The 15,191-nt window shown below is 39.9% G+C and overlaps 1 protein-coding gene across 1 annotated transcript in view; it reads left to right on the plus strand.

Annotated features, from left to right (window-relative positions):
* MROH2B (maestro heat like repeat family member 2B) overlaps positions 1-15,191 on the plus strand; it is a 58,117-nt gene that overhangs the window by 895 nt on the left and 42,031 nt on the right. Inside the window, exons 2-11 of the mRNA XM_008692759.1 lie at positions 424-485; positions 2,247-2,357; positions 3,650-3,809; positions 4,541-4,639; positions 7,298-7,452; positions 10,445-10,585; positions 10,963-11,055; positions 11,147-11,216; positions 12,884-12,997; positions 14,339-14,412. Coding sequence (XP_008690981.1) covers positions 424-485; positions 2,247-2,357; positions 3,650-3,809; positions 4,541-4,639; positions 7,298-7,452; positions 10,445-10,585; positions 10,963-11,055; positions 11,147-11,216; positions 12,884-12,997; positions 14,339-14,412 — 1,079 coding nt within the window. The remainder of the gene's footprint in view (positions 1-423; positions 486-2,246; positions 2,358-3,649; positions 3,810-4,540; positions 4,640-7,297; positions 7,453-10,444; positions 10,586-10,962; positions 11,056-11,146; positions 11,217-12,883; positions 12,998-14,338; positions 14,413-15,191) is intronic.

Consider the following 15,191-nt stretch of genomic DNA (forward strand, 5'->3'; position numbering starts at 1 on the left):
TTTTTTTTTTTTTAAGATTTATTTATTTATTTGAGAAAGAGAAAAAGCACAAGCGGGGGGTGGGGGGCAGAGGGAGAAAGAGAGGGAGCTGCATGTGGGCCTCCATCCCAGGACCCTGGGATCATGACCTGAGCAGAAGGCATATGAGCAGATGCCCTGGAGTATAGCATCTTTCATCTTCCCCTTCACCTTTAATTCAGGTTTTGAAAAAAATACTAAGTATCTGTTATTTGCAAGTATGTCAAGTATATGAAGTATGAATAAAACACAGCTCCTGTCATCAAAGAGCTAATGTTCAAGAAAAACGGGGTTTGGGGGCAAAGAGAAGTCAAGAGAAAAAGAAATTGTCTGTAACTATTGCATAGGAATTAATAGGAGAGCATTTCAGCAGAAACTTAATTCTTCTATTTTTGTACATTTTAGAGACTTTTGGAGATATTAACCTCACTCTAGGCATGCTGAACATAGAAGATAATATTAGTAAGGTAAGGAAAATAGGAAAAATCTCTTTTGCATTTACTTTTCCTAGTGAAATTATTGTAACATTTCCTATACCTCCTTCCTTGACTTGATTTCTTCTTTTCTCTCTGGCTTCATACACAGTATTCAATCTTCCAAAAAGTACAGTTATAATGGAAGTCACTGTAATGTTTAAACAATGATATTTGGCATTTAAGGAATCAGAGCATCCAATTCTGGAAGCTAGCAAAAGAATACCCCTTTCTATAACCTGATCCAGGCAGATGTGGAAAGAGGGGAGGCCAGACTTAGAACCATGCAGATGAGGGTCTCCTCCAGTAGGAGCTGAGAGTTCCTGTGAAAATCCCCAAAGATCTCCCCTACTCATCTGTGATGCTGTCCCACGGTTAGAGATTATGTCTCTGGGATGTGAAGGCTTTTCTGGCTCCAACAACCTTTTGTGAAATAACAACAGCTACCTCCAAGGGACACTTATCTAGGAAGCAGCACCCGAGATGCTTTCCAAACATGGCGACTTGTATTATAGTCACCCCCACACCTTTATGAGGTAGGCATGGCTGTTCCCATTTCACAGCTAAGAAGAATGAGACCCAGAGCAGGTATGTGACCAGAACACAAGCCTCTGACTCCAAAACAAGTCATGATCCAGGGCAGCCTCCCTGGGAAGGACAGGGTCTACACCTTTATCTCCTAATCCGGTGCTTCTCAACCCTGATTGCGTGTTAGAACCCCTTATGCAAAAGAAATCACTTCCTACCTTCAACATGGGCACGGTACCTTGAAGACAATATGCTTGAGGCTGTTGGGCATTTCAGGACCCCAGTCTCTCATCTATCAGAGGCCATGGAGCCACCTAAGCGATTGAGAAGAGTCCCCTCGCACAGCACGTGGACAAGTCCTGTGATCCCGAGGCTGCAGCTCTGTCCAAAACAATTCACAACGTTCTTTCTATAAGGCATGAATAAGGCCCAGGGCTTATAAATCTCCCTTAGGATCCAGTTTCATAGCTCATCAGCCTGTTTGGGAATCACAGTGTGTTGTTTTTTTTTTTAAAGATTTTATTTATTTATTCGACAGAGACAGAGACAGCCAGCGAGAGAGGGAACACAAGCAGGGGGAGTGGGAGAGGAAGAAGCAGGCTCATAGCGGAGGAGCCTGATGTGGGGCTCGATCCCAGAACGCCGGGATCATGCCCTGAGCCGAAGGCAGACGCTTAACCGCTGTGCCACCCAGGCGCCCCCACAGTGTGTTTCTTAATACCATAGTCACTTCCCGGTGGTAGGAGCAGTGGTTTGGGTAACGAGCATTTCCATTCCCCTGAGTGCCCTACTCCAATGACTTTCAAGACTTTGATATGTTAAGTAGCCTACCTCCACCTTCAATTAGATTTTGTCATAGTAATGTAGTCAGGTTAAAATAGTTTTCAATAAGAACTTTGCTTTACATATAAGCTTTTGTCTCCTAAAGTTGCATATTATGTTTGGGAAGCCCCAATTAAGATGCATAAAATCCCCCAATAGGGAGGGCACGTGATGTAATGAGCACTGGGTGTCATAATATGAAACTGATAAATTATTGAACACTACATATGAAACTAACAATGTTATATAAGTCAGCTAATTGAATTTAAATTTTAAAAAAGATGTATAAAATTCATTGTGAAGTAGAAACACATTGCTCATTTTGTTGGTGCTAATCATTTGCACTTCATATGATTCCTTTAGTTTTGCAAATCAAATTCTGTGTATCCACTTGTATGTTCACAGGAAGACATTTATAGTCATCTCACTTCCATCATTCAGAATAGTGACATCTTGGATGACGCAATTGTCCAACGGTTGATTTATTATGCTTCTAAGGACATGAGAGACAACAATGTAAGTTTGATTCTTAATGATGAATCAATGTCAGGGTCGCAACTGATCTTTAAGTGACCCAAATACACCCACGTAGATATTTATAAGCTTTTCCCACGTTGCTGTCTGGATTGCAAATTACTTTCATTTGTTCCTTCGTGGTAACTAAGATATCATTACCGTACTGATTATTTATCCCTTCACAGATAAGGAAACTGAAGCAAAGCTAAAAAAAGACTTTAGAGATAATATTATCCCTTCCACTTTTAGATGAGCATGTTGATGCTTGGAGAGATTTTTTTCAAAATAACACAGCTATCTATTGACAGAACAAGTAATTAGAACCCAGTTTTCTTGTTTTCCGTATGAATTATTATCTCTTCACGTGCCTACTTAGCTACCTATGCTAGGCATTATACCTGAAAAATTATTTGTAGAAATAATTTGAGTTCTAAGGTGTTTTCTTCCAGAAGGGATTCTTACCTGCCGAGGGTACTAACAAACCATGATTAATTTCAGGACTTAAGATTGGGGTGGGGGGCACTTCTGTGATTCCAAGTTGGACTACAGTCCATGGAGGGCCAAGTGAACCTTTCAGTTAAATGCAGCCTTTTGGAGTCTTAGGCCAAGAGATAAGAAGTGGGATGACCGGGGCCTTACTATTTGTTGGTCCTAAATTCTGTCTATTCTCCCAAAATACTGCAAAGCAGCCTCAAATATAGGACTTATCTCTCTGGATTCCCAATCTTTTCCAGATCTCAATTTAATAATTCATTCCACCCTATATTGTGATGTTTTTATGTGTATATTTTCTGATAGCTTCTCCAGCTCTTTTTATTTTCCTTAGCAGGAGAGTCGATTAAATTTACCTAGTGCAACATTACCAAAAGCAGAAGTCCCTCCAAATATCTCCAGTATCAAAGATAACTAGATCAGGACAATATTAAAACCGAAAAGTCTAGACTCCTGGTCCCATTTCCCTTTCACCATTCCCTGCAGTCTTTTAATCACAGTGATTCATCGCTTATACATAAAGCGTAGATCCTGTGGTCATAGTGCCTGTTCAATTAGCAAGAAAATGTATACTGACCTCAAGTTTATAAGAACCTTATCGAAACCTGGTTTTAAAGTTCATTACAGTTACGTCTGCTTGGCAGCTAACGAGCCCCACCCTAGAGACTTCTCCCCCTGGGTTTGTAACAGCCTGTTCTTTCTATATCCCAAAGTCAGGGAAACTTAGAATTCTATTATCTAGACTATTACCTCTCTGCAAACTCCCTCTGTTCTTCCTCTAGTTGTTGTTTCTTCCTCAGATCCTCAGAGAAACCAGAATGCTAGCTGGGGAGGTTTTGGTGTCTCTTGCTGCGCATGATTTCAACTCTGTGATGTATGAAGTTCAAAGTAACTTCAGGATCCTGGAGCTCCCAGATGAATTCATCGTGCTTGCTCTGGCTGAACTGGCAACCAGCTACGGTATGGAGGAAGTAATCTCCACATTTTCCTGGGAAACATCCACCCTGGCTAAGTGTCTAAAACCAGATGGGTGCCAACAGCAGGCAGGAGAACATACTTTCCTTCTGCCGTACTAAAGAGTATCGATAGTGGGATTTAGGCAGACGTTTCTGAGCATAGATGAGTCTGCTGACCCGCCGTTAGTCCCCGCTGCTCTGGATTTTGCTGGACTCTCCCACCCTCACCGTCCCTTTCACCTGGCTTTGTGTTTGCAAAAGCCCTTTTTCCACAAGGCATGCTCTGCAAACCACCGAACACTTACATGAAGTAAGCGTTTGTTAGGATTGTTTTTCTACAGCACTTTATTTAACAGATATTTATTTATTTATTTATTTATTTATTTATTTATTTATTTTTATCGAGCATCTGTTACCTGGGAGAGGCCCTGGGGATGCAGCCAAGTTCTGGTGGGAGGGATGGACATTAATCAAACAATTATCTGAAGAGGCAATTGCCACAAACAACAGGCACAGGTGACTTTGTAGCTAGCACCTTGCTTTAAACCAACCACTCCTTGATTCTCTAACTAGAGCCAGGCATTATGGCAAAAGAGGGATAGAGGAGAGTGTCTTCCTGCTGCACCTCAACTGTCTCCCCGACACAGCCTTGAAATGCTTCTCGCTGACGTGGACAATCACAGAACTGCCCGGTGTGAGGATAATGCTTTTCTCCTCTTGTGCCCCTCTTGGCAGTGTCCCAGAGTATCCCCTTCATGATGATGACCCTGCTAACCATGCAAACCATGCTCAGGCTGGCTGAGGATGAAGGAATGAAGGCAGTTTTCTGCACTGGTGCGTATCCCTATGGTTTCCTCTTGGTTAAGACCAGACTCTGAATTGAGCAGATGTTTTATCTTTCCTTTCACTCTAGTTCTGTTCTTTCTAATAATAACAGCTTCCATTTATTGAGTGTCTACCACATGGAAGGTTCTCTGCAGGGACTTCCCTCTCTCAGTCCTCAAAGCAATTATAATTCTTTCTGTCTCAATCCTCAGAGTAAGGTCATTACTATTACCGCCACCCCCCCCCATTTTACAGATGAGAAACTGAGGGTCATGAAAATTAAACAATTTCCTCAAAGTGGTGACAAGCCTATGTGACTGTGGTCTGTACACTTTCCACTGCCCTAAATCACCTCTATTTCTACTAGCCTCCTTCTGTCGTTGGATCACACTTTCCCCATACTGGTTCTGGGAGCTCACCAGCTCTGAGCAGTAGACGAAATGTTGGCATCACTTTATAATGTAATATTGTAATAATGATAAGCAATCAAGCTAAGCAAAGTACAAGCAATCATAGAGTTAAGGAAAACAGGTAAACAAACCGTGGGTCACGAATTCCCTCTACCCCCGCACTGAAATACATCTAGAGTAATCTAGAGTCTACAGAGAAGAAAATGCCCTGGAATTCCAGGAAAAGCACATACAGCACAGTGAGAGGCTTCTTGGCTGAGTCTGGAGACTGAACTCTTCTCGCTGAATATCCACTAAACCATCAGGTGACTCTGGCCTCTCTCAATCTCATTTTTACCTCTAAACACATTAAATAAAGTGATCGCTGGGATCCCTCTCCCCTCTAAACCCCCCAACACTACCACTCTGTAATGTTTAAAAGCCCATGCTGTCAGGAATGTCATCTTTACCTCTCAACCAAGTCTTCTCTGTTCTGTTTTGGCCATTTTGTCTTTTCTGTCCTCAATGGAAGCAATATTTGTGTCTGGTATATACTGAGAATTTACTATGTACCTGAATACTGCCTTGGGTATTTTAAGATTATCATTTCCTTTAACCTCACAGCAACCCCATTAGGTAAGTAACATTTTTCCTTCGTTTTGCAGATGAGAAAATTGAGGCATAGAAAGTTAACAGCTTGCCTGCGGTCATACAGCTAGTGTGTGGCACAGCCAAGGTTTGAATAGGACAGTCTGGCTCAAGAACTTGAGCAATCATACTAGATTAGCTCACTTTTCAATACTTTTTATTTTCCTTACTTACTATCACAGCTAACACTGTGTTCTTGCAAATAAACTTTGGGGCTTGCAATAGCGTTTCTACCTGCAATATCAACAACCCAACAGGGAACAAGAAATAAAGTTAGAAATCATCATGACATTGAATAAGGGATTCTCTGTCTTTGTGTTATAAAGTTATCTAGTGCCCTTTGGTCCTAAAGCAACTTTTGCCTGACTGCCACTAAAGAATAGGTATAAAATTTCATAGTCATCCATCCGTCTATCCAGCTCTTCATTCAATCAGCCGATAAGCAGATATTGTGCTCATTGCTTCAGAGACCATCAAAAGATAAGACATCCTTTCCCTCATGTTGCTTTTGGCCAGTGCCAGACAAACACACATACACACACACACACATGCACGCAAGATTATGACAAAGCATAGCAGGAGATTATCAACTTAAAGGGAATGTGAATGAGTCAATACATGGCCAGCTCTAAGATACTCGGGATCTTTCCAGAGTATTCTTTGCAGGTGAAGTATCATGGAGGAGTAAACTATGAATTCTCTTCATCATCTAGTGCAACATGAGGGCTGAAGGAACAAATAATATCATTTAATGTGTTTCATGCAAATATATATGGGTTCATGGTCCAAATGATATTTTTGCAGGCCCAACATTTTTTTTATTTTATTGAAATGAAACAGACCCATAGAAAAACATACAAATCAGAAGTGTACAGGTTGATGAGTTGTCCCAAAATGAACTTACTCATTTGACCACCACTCAGGTCAAGAAGTGGGATATTACTAACACCCCAGAAGCCCACCTCACCTTTCCTGCCAATCATCATGATCTCCATCCTTTCCAAGGGTAGTCACAAGCCTGACTTCTAACACCATAGATTAGTGTCCCCTAGTTGTCAGATTCAGACCTGCTGTTGTGTGAAGCTGCAGTCCGTGTTCACTTCTGGATACTATTACCTGTCTATACTACGATTCGTCTATTGTACCCATTGACAGACATTTTCTGTTTTCTGTTGGAGGCTATGACCCCCAAAAAAGTGAATATGAACATTCTTGTACAAGTTTTTTAGTGCCTATATATTTGTGTATCTAACGACTGCATACTTAGGAGTGGAATTTCTGGGTCGTAGGGAACACATATTCAACTTTGGTAGATAGTGTCAAACAGTTTTCTAAAGTGTATGTATCAATTCACGCTCTCCCCAGCAGTATGTGAAAACACCAGCTGCACCTTAGTCTTACCAACATTTGACATTGTCTGAAATTTTAGCAATTCTAGGCAGTTTGTTGTATTATCATTATGGGTTTAACTTATGTTTCACTGACTTTTTATATGTTAATTTCGTACAATCATAACATTTTGTAGAAACTATCACACATTTGTTAATCATCGGTACACTCTTCTCAAATTATCTTATGGGCCCTCCCATCTTTATATTTTTCTCAGTCTGTGGTTGTTTTTAAAATGCAGCCCTTGAGAAGTTCAGCAAGGCCATTTACAAGTATGTCAACCACTGGAGAGACTTCCCCTATCCAAGACTGGACGCCAACAGACTATCTGACAAGATCTTCATGCTGTTCCGGTATATAATGGAGAAGTGGGCCCCCATTACCTCGCCCATGCAAGTGAGTGGGGGCCTCACCATGCCCCGAGCTAGCTCTCCTTCCGTGCTGCTTGAACTCCTCCACTCTCTGACGTGATCATTAATCTCAGTTGTTTTGGAAAACTATGAGTTGTGTTTTATCAGGTTTATCAACGCTTTTGTTTTTCCTGTTTCAAATCACTATTTATTCATTCTCAAACTAATATTTATTGAGTCCCCACGACATGCCAGACACTCTTCCCCATGCTGGGGAGACAGCAGGGATTGAACAGACCAAAATCCCCACTCTCATGGAACTGACATTCCAGTGTGTGGAAAGAACAATAACTAACTGAAGATGAGTGAAATATATATAGAAATTCATTATTTCATGTCTTATTATCCATATTTGGCCTGAGTCACTGATTAGGAAAAACAACAGCCCGCAAAAATTTCCCATATCTATAAAGATGACAAGGAAATAAAATAACATCTAAAGGATGTTCATGACTGCTTCAAAAGATCATGAGGCCTTGTGCAGAAGAGATTACAAAGTGCGTGCACATGGAATCCCATGCCTATCTTGCTTAATCAGTATAATTTCTAAATGGAGGTTAAGTTACATCTTATTCAGGTCTTTTATTCCTATATTATAAAAGGTATAACCCTTAGCCCTCTCTAGGTCAGTTTCTTCTCTACACTTTAAGCTACCAAACCATTTAATTATTTTTTTAACATGCTGGGGTTGTTAAATCATTAGCAAACATGGAATTTTTAAATTTTCTGTAGAAATCTTTTCTACAAAGCTCCTGAAAAACACAATTCGATACAAATTCATAAGTACTTTCCCAGTTTCCCCCAGGAAAAGTTAAACAAGTGACGAGAAGGTGCACACAGTAATGAGGGAACAGAGAGAGAGAAGCACTTAACTCCTGTGGTGGGTACTGCAAAGGCTGTGACATTGCAGCTAAGCTCGCAGCCTGTACAGACGTTCACTCAAGCAAGAGGCATTCCCTAAACAGGCAATAAGAGCTGCTGAAGCAGAGGCTGGAGACAGGCTAAGACGCACACTTGAGTGAGTCCAGTGGGAGAAAGGGAAGGGGGGAAGAGAAAGGAGATATAAGAAGCAGAAACAAATAAAACCAGAAAAGGTTTTGGTCTTGGCCACATAATGAGGAGCCTGGAAAGCTACACAGGAGTTTGGACTTTTTTTTTAATAGGAAATAAGAAACCTTTGAAGGGTTCTAAACAAGAATGAGATCTTAGAAACTAACAAAGGAATAATATTCAAGAAGTAGAGAGAGATCTATGGCGTCTGTTGTTACCGTGCTCAACCGAGGATAATCTTGAAAGGCGTCCATTGCTTGGAAATGTCCAATTGCTTAGAAGAATCATTCAGCTGACACACACTTGAGTGAGATAAATGGTTGTTATTCTGAGCCACTAAGTTTTTTTTTTATGATTTTTTATTATATTATGTTAGTCACCATACAGTACATCCCCGGTTTCTGATGTAAAGCTCGATGATTCATTAGTTGCGTATAACACCCAGTGCACCATGCAATACGTGCCCTCCTTACTACCCATCACCAGTCTATCCCATTCCCCCACCCCCTCCCCTCTGAAGCCCTCAGTTTGTTTCTCATAGTCCATAGTCTCTCATTCCCCCTTCTGATTACCCCCCTTTCTTTATCCGTTTCTTCCCCTACCGATCATCCTAGTTCTTATGTTCCATAGATGAGAGAAATCATATGATAGTTGTCTTTCTCTGCTTGACTTATTTCACTTAGCATTATCTCCTCCAGTGCTGTCCATGTTGCAGCAAATGTTGAGAACTCGTTCTTTCTGATTGCTGAGTAATATTCCATTGTATATATGGACCACAACTTCTTAATCCAGTCATCTGTTGAAGGGCATCTAGGCTCCTTCCACGATTTAGCTATCGTGGACATTGCTGCTATGAACATTGGGGTGCATATGGCCCTTCTCTTCACTACATCTGTATCTTTGGGGTAAACACCCAGTAGTGCAATGGCTGGATCATAGGGTAGCTCAATTTTTAACTTTTTAAGGAACCTCCACACTGTTTTCCAGAGTGACTGTACCAACTTGCATTCCCACCAACAATGTAGGAGGGATCCCCTTTCTCCACATCCTCTCCAGCAATTGTTGTTTCTTGCCTTGTCTATTTTTGCCAGTCTAACCTGAGCCACTAAGTTTTGAGATGGTTTGCTAGACAATAAAACTTAGCTGATGGAAAAAAAAATTCATCACATAATATTAGGTAGAAAAAGCAGAATGCAGAACTACATATTAAAGAAATGTAAAAAATATTAAAATACACCAGTGATTATCTATGGATACTGTCAGCAATGTGAATACGGTGTTTTCTTCTTCATGACTTTTGTGATTTCTGAATTTTTACAATCAGCCTATTTACATTTATATTTTATACTTATTCATTTTTTATGTCAACAGAAGCCAGAGTGGATTGAAGAGTAAATGAGAGGTGGGAAGTGGAGATAGCAAACGTAAACCTCTCTTTCAGAAAGCTTCGCTTGTTGTTTGTTTCAAGTTTTTATTTAAATTCTAGTTAGTTAACATATAGTGAAATATTGGTTTCATGAGTAGAATTTAGTGATTCATCACTTACTTTTTTTGGAGAAAGGAAAGAAACAGAATTGGGGTCAAAGTGATATGGAGTAGAAGATTTTTTTTTAATATGAGGGAAGTTTTCAATTTATTAGTATTTTGAAAGAGAGTGACTAGTAGAGAAATGTTAAAGAAATAGGAAGAGGGGCAAATATTGGAATGAGTATCAGTATAGATACAGATGTCGATACAGCTAAAAATACAAACATAACTATAACTGCCTCATGCAATGATCTTAACCTAAACATTGTTTAAAGAATTCTTTCTTGGTTGGAAGCAGGGAGGAAAGTTGTTTGGGGGTGTCTAAAGCTCCTGGAATTCTGAGAACTGTACAAAAGCCACAGTGAAGTATTAGCAGTGGTATTTGTTCGCTGCCTTTGCAGACTCTGGCCATCGTTAAGGCCCACGGCCCCACAGTGAGCCTGCTGCTCCATCGGGAAGACCTCTGTGACTACGCCCTGGACCAGGTACCCTGGCTCCTGAACCAGTATAAAGACAAAGAGATTGATTTCCATGTCACTCAGGTAAGAGCCAAACCCTCAAGGAACCCATTCAGAGAGCCTCCCAGCAACCATCCTGGAAGATGGGAAGTCTCCAGAGGTCCTAAGGAACTGAGAGACTGGTTTAAGCAGCTGAACTTAAATACTTTTTGAGAAACATGAGGTGGAGAAGAGGTTGGCAGAGCTGGGTGATGGAATATCCAAAAAAGGGAGTAAGAATTTTCTTTTCAAGCTGCTGAGGCACAGACTAAGGCAGGGGGAGGCAAAATCACTAAAGAAAACTGGTAACCGCAGGAAGGTTATGGGTTTGTTCTCCTCACAAAAAACGTAATTGTCTTCCACACCCTGTGCTGCTGCTTCACGGGCAGCCCCCAACTAACCTTTGAGAGCTTCCATTCTAGAGTCTAAAACAAATACTGACCGCGGTGGTCCTTTATGACACTGCCCTCCCAAAGGGCTTGAGAAAAACCATCTTTATCAATCTACTACAGCAGGTAAGAAAACCCTGCTGTCAGATCTGGTTGTTTCATTTCCACCAGTTTTCTGTTTTTAACCTCTCCCACCTGATTCTTCTTTCTCATGCAGGTGTGCAGAGTTCCGGAGCCTCCAGTAAAGGAAAATGAAATTGAAGCTTCAAGCTGTTTCCTCATTCTAGGTAGGACCCAGCATCCAGAGGGTTTTTAATAAAAATGTCTCCCGCGATGATGACAACAGTGATGAAGGGTGTGCAAACTGTCACATTAGTTATTCCACACACACACACACACACACACTTCCCTCAACTCATGGTAGTCTGTGCCTCTCCCTAGCCTCCCATTTCCTAGAGAAGCACAACAGGTAGAGAAACCAATCATCCTGGTTTGCCTGGAACTAATGGACTTCCAGGGATACAACTTTCAGTTCTAAAACCAGAAGATTTCCAGACCTATTTTGGGAATTAACCCCCTTATCAGATACATGGTAGGCAAATATTTTTCCCCTCCTATATGTTGCTTTTTCATTTTGTTAATGGTTTTTGTGGGTTTTTTCTGCTGAGCAGAAGACTTTTGATTTGATATAGTTCCACTTATTTTTGCCTTTGTTGTTTCTGCTTTGGGGTCAAATCCAAAAAATCATTGTGAAGACCAGTATCAAGGAGCTCACCGCCTATGTTTTCTTCCAGGAGTTTTATGGTTTCAGGTCTTACATTCATGACTTTATTTTGATTTGATTTTTGTCTATAGTATAAGGTAGGAATCTAGTTTCATTCTTTTGCATGTGGCTGTCCATTTTCCTAGCACCATTTATTGAAGAGACGATCCTTTCCCTGCTATATATTTTTTACTCCTTTGTCAAAAATTTATTGACCACAAATGCATGGATTTATTTCTAGGCAAACCAAGATGAGTTGGTAATCCTAGGGTTTGGAAATGCTTTTTTCCTTGGTATTTGAGATTATTTGAAACTGTATCAAACCCAAAGTCATGCTTTTTTTCTCATTGGTCATCTCTTAGTATCTATTCCTTGTCTCTCTCTCTCTCTCTCTCCTTCACTCTTTCTTTCCCCTTCCTTCTTGCTCTCACATCACAATCCCATCTATTGTCTGGTTAGAATACCTGGCGCAGGTCATAGAGGAGGCACCAGGTTCTCAGAGTTAGTGTACAAACTATGTTCTAACGCAGACCCTGAAAAGTAAGGACGAGAGCAATCCCATACCTCCCGCACCTCCACCTCCACCCTCCCCAAAATATGTCATTTCTACTACCTCACTGCATACCTTCCTATTATGTTCTAGTTCTCCCCCAACTGATCCCTCTGATCTATTCTTTCCTCTGTTCTATGTCCAACCTAATTAACTGCTTCACTCTATCTCTAATAATTTCAAACCCAAACTACTTTACCTGAGTCAGGCCTTTTCTCTTTCTTCTCTACTCCCTGCCTTACCCCTGTAGCTCTCTAGCTCCACAGCTGGTGAAGCATCACTCCAATCTGCCTCCATGTTCACAAGGTGTTCTCGATGTGTCTCCTCTCCTTTTCTTGTCTCATACTAAATTAGGGCCCACCCTAATAACCTTAATTTGATTCCATCTGTAAAAAACCCTAATTTCCAAATAAAGTCATATCTATAGGTATGAACAGATACAGACCTAGGTACATAAATCTCTCTTAGTGACCAAACTGCTTAATTCTGTGATACTAAAAATACCCCAGTGCAATAAAATCTAGTTTCCAACCAAAGAATGACTTTGACAATCTTCATGGAATTCTGCTTTTCCTATTCACAAGTATTTTACTTAAGGTGAAAATGCGTTCTTATGACTCCAGTATTTCTTAAACCTGCAGCCCACTCCAACCCTGCAGACCTGATGGAATTTTTTGATGAACAAATGAGGAATAATAATGAAACCACTCGAATGGGAATCTTGAATTTGTTAAGATCGGCTATCAATGCTGAGGGTAAGCAAAGGAATGAAGCCAGAGTGGTTTATTTTGTGCCAAGAAGCAAACTGAAGCCTATGCATTCTCTAACTTTATTCTATGTCTTTGGGGTGTTTATAGAGGATCGTATTCAAGTAAAGCTCTGACTTCTTGGTCATCTACAATCTACTACTTTTTTTAAAGATTTTATTTATTTATTTGAGAGAGAGAAAGGAAGAAAGGGTGTGAGAGAATGAGCAGGGGGGAGGGGTAGAGGAAGATGGAGAAGCAGACTCCCCACTGAGCAGGGGGCCCAGTAAGGGACTCGATCCCAGGACTCTGAGATCATGGCCTGAGCTGAAGGCAAACACTTAATTGACTGAGCCACCCAGGTACCCCTATAATCTAGTACTTTTAAACACGCATTTTCAGTTACTTCTCTTCTTTCATGATATTTATGGATGTGGGTAGTTGAGAAGAAGTAGAATATTTGAAAATCAGATTTAGAATTTAGAAGATCTAGTAAGCTGGCTAAGTGGCCCAATAAATAGGGGGTAAGTGGGAGGAATGCACAATATTCTACAGATCAGTACATTTAGAAAAGAGCAGAATTTAATGAAATATCATATTTCACTAATTCCGAGAAGCACATATTTTCATGATATTGGAATGCATCTCATAATTGATAGCATCTTTAATTATAATCAACCACTATAAGGTTTTTTTGATACAATATAAAATGATGGTGTCTCAGAAAATTGATGATATCTTGGATTCAACAAAATATGAGAATTCATTTTTATCCTATATTACAACATTTCAAAAAATTCAGTTAGCCCTGAGATTTACTGAAGAATCAGCAGACAAGAAATATGCAATAGTCTCACAGAATTTAAAGCTAATCCATTGGGCGTGATGTGTTGAGTCCACTTTGGAACCTAACATTTTAAACAAGATGAAACGAAATAAAATAGGGAGTGAAGAGAGCAAATAAACATCTTTCAAAAATTGGAAAAGAAGAGGGGTGCCTGAGTGGCTCAGTGGGTTAAGCATCTACTTTCAGCTCAGGTCATGATCCCAGGGTTCTGGGATCAAGCCCTGTGTTGGGCTCCCTGCTCAGTGGGGAGTCTGCTTCTCCCTCTGCACCAACCCCCGCTTGTGCTCTCTCTCTCTCACACTCATTCACTCTCTCTCAAATAAATAAATAAAATCTTTTTTAAAATGGAGAAAAAGAGGGTAAAAGGCAATTGAATAGCATGAAATGTTAGAGACAAAAGACTTTGCAATTATGTATCATAACTCTAATGGGTTTTCATCAATCCTGGAACAGACTGCTCTCCTACTGAACCTTATCTCTTAATTTGTCCCCCTGTCTTTCAGAGCCCAAGCTGCGGGATCACATCACTTCAATTGAAAGAACAGCCAAAGTTGTCATGGGTGACCTCAATATAAAAGTAAGAGAAATAATAGAGAATTTAATTTGTTGATGGTAGTTTCAGGAATTAATGAAATGGTTTTCATTCTTTAAGAATCTACTTTAAGATTGCTTTATAAAGAGCTCAGTGATGAATTCCAATTTTAATAGAATTCCATCTTTCCCTGAAAGATAAACTCTATCAAGGTAAAGTTCTAAAGTATATTCAGTTCAAGGGTTTCTCAGTAAAAAAGATTTTTGCCCAGAGCATCACACTGCTATGCTCTTCAAATGGTTTAAAAATTGTTAAGTATAAAAATAACATATCTTCCTCCAAAAAATAATAACCCCTAAATCTGTTTTGTTTTGTTTTTAGCTTAGATATCCTATTTCCCAACTAAGGAACATCTAGAGCAAATATTGCACATAGTAGATTGCACAATATTCCCTGATTATTTGATTAAAGTATTCCATATTAGAAAAGATATATAGCTTGTACTGGAACAAATAAGAAAATAGAAATTACTGTATTTTTTTTATTAAAACCATATTTCGTTTGGATTAAAGCCCTATACAGAAACCAATGAAAAGAAGAAAATTCCCCTAAGAGACTTTCATCTGCAGTGACTATAACGAAAGCTATGCAGTAAATAACAATAATTATGCTAAGTGGAATAAATTGGTCAGAGAAAGACAAATACTGTACGATTTCACTCATATGTGGAATTTGAGAAACAAACAGGTGAACACAGGGGAAAGAAAAAAAAAGAGAGAGAAAGGCAAACCATAAAACAGACTCTTAACGATAGAGAACAAACT

The sequence above is a fragment of the Ursus maritimus genome, unplaced genomic scaffold, assembly GCF_017311325.1.
Source record: "Ursus maritimus isolate PB19 unplaced genomic scaffold, ASM1731132v1 scaffold_15, whole genome shotgun sequence".
Taxonomy (NCBI): domain Eukaryota; kingdom Metazoa; phylum Chordata; class Mammalia; order Carnivora; family Ursidae; genus Ursus; species Ursus maritimus.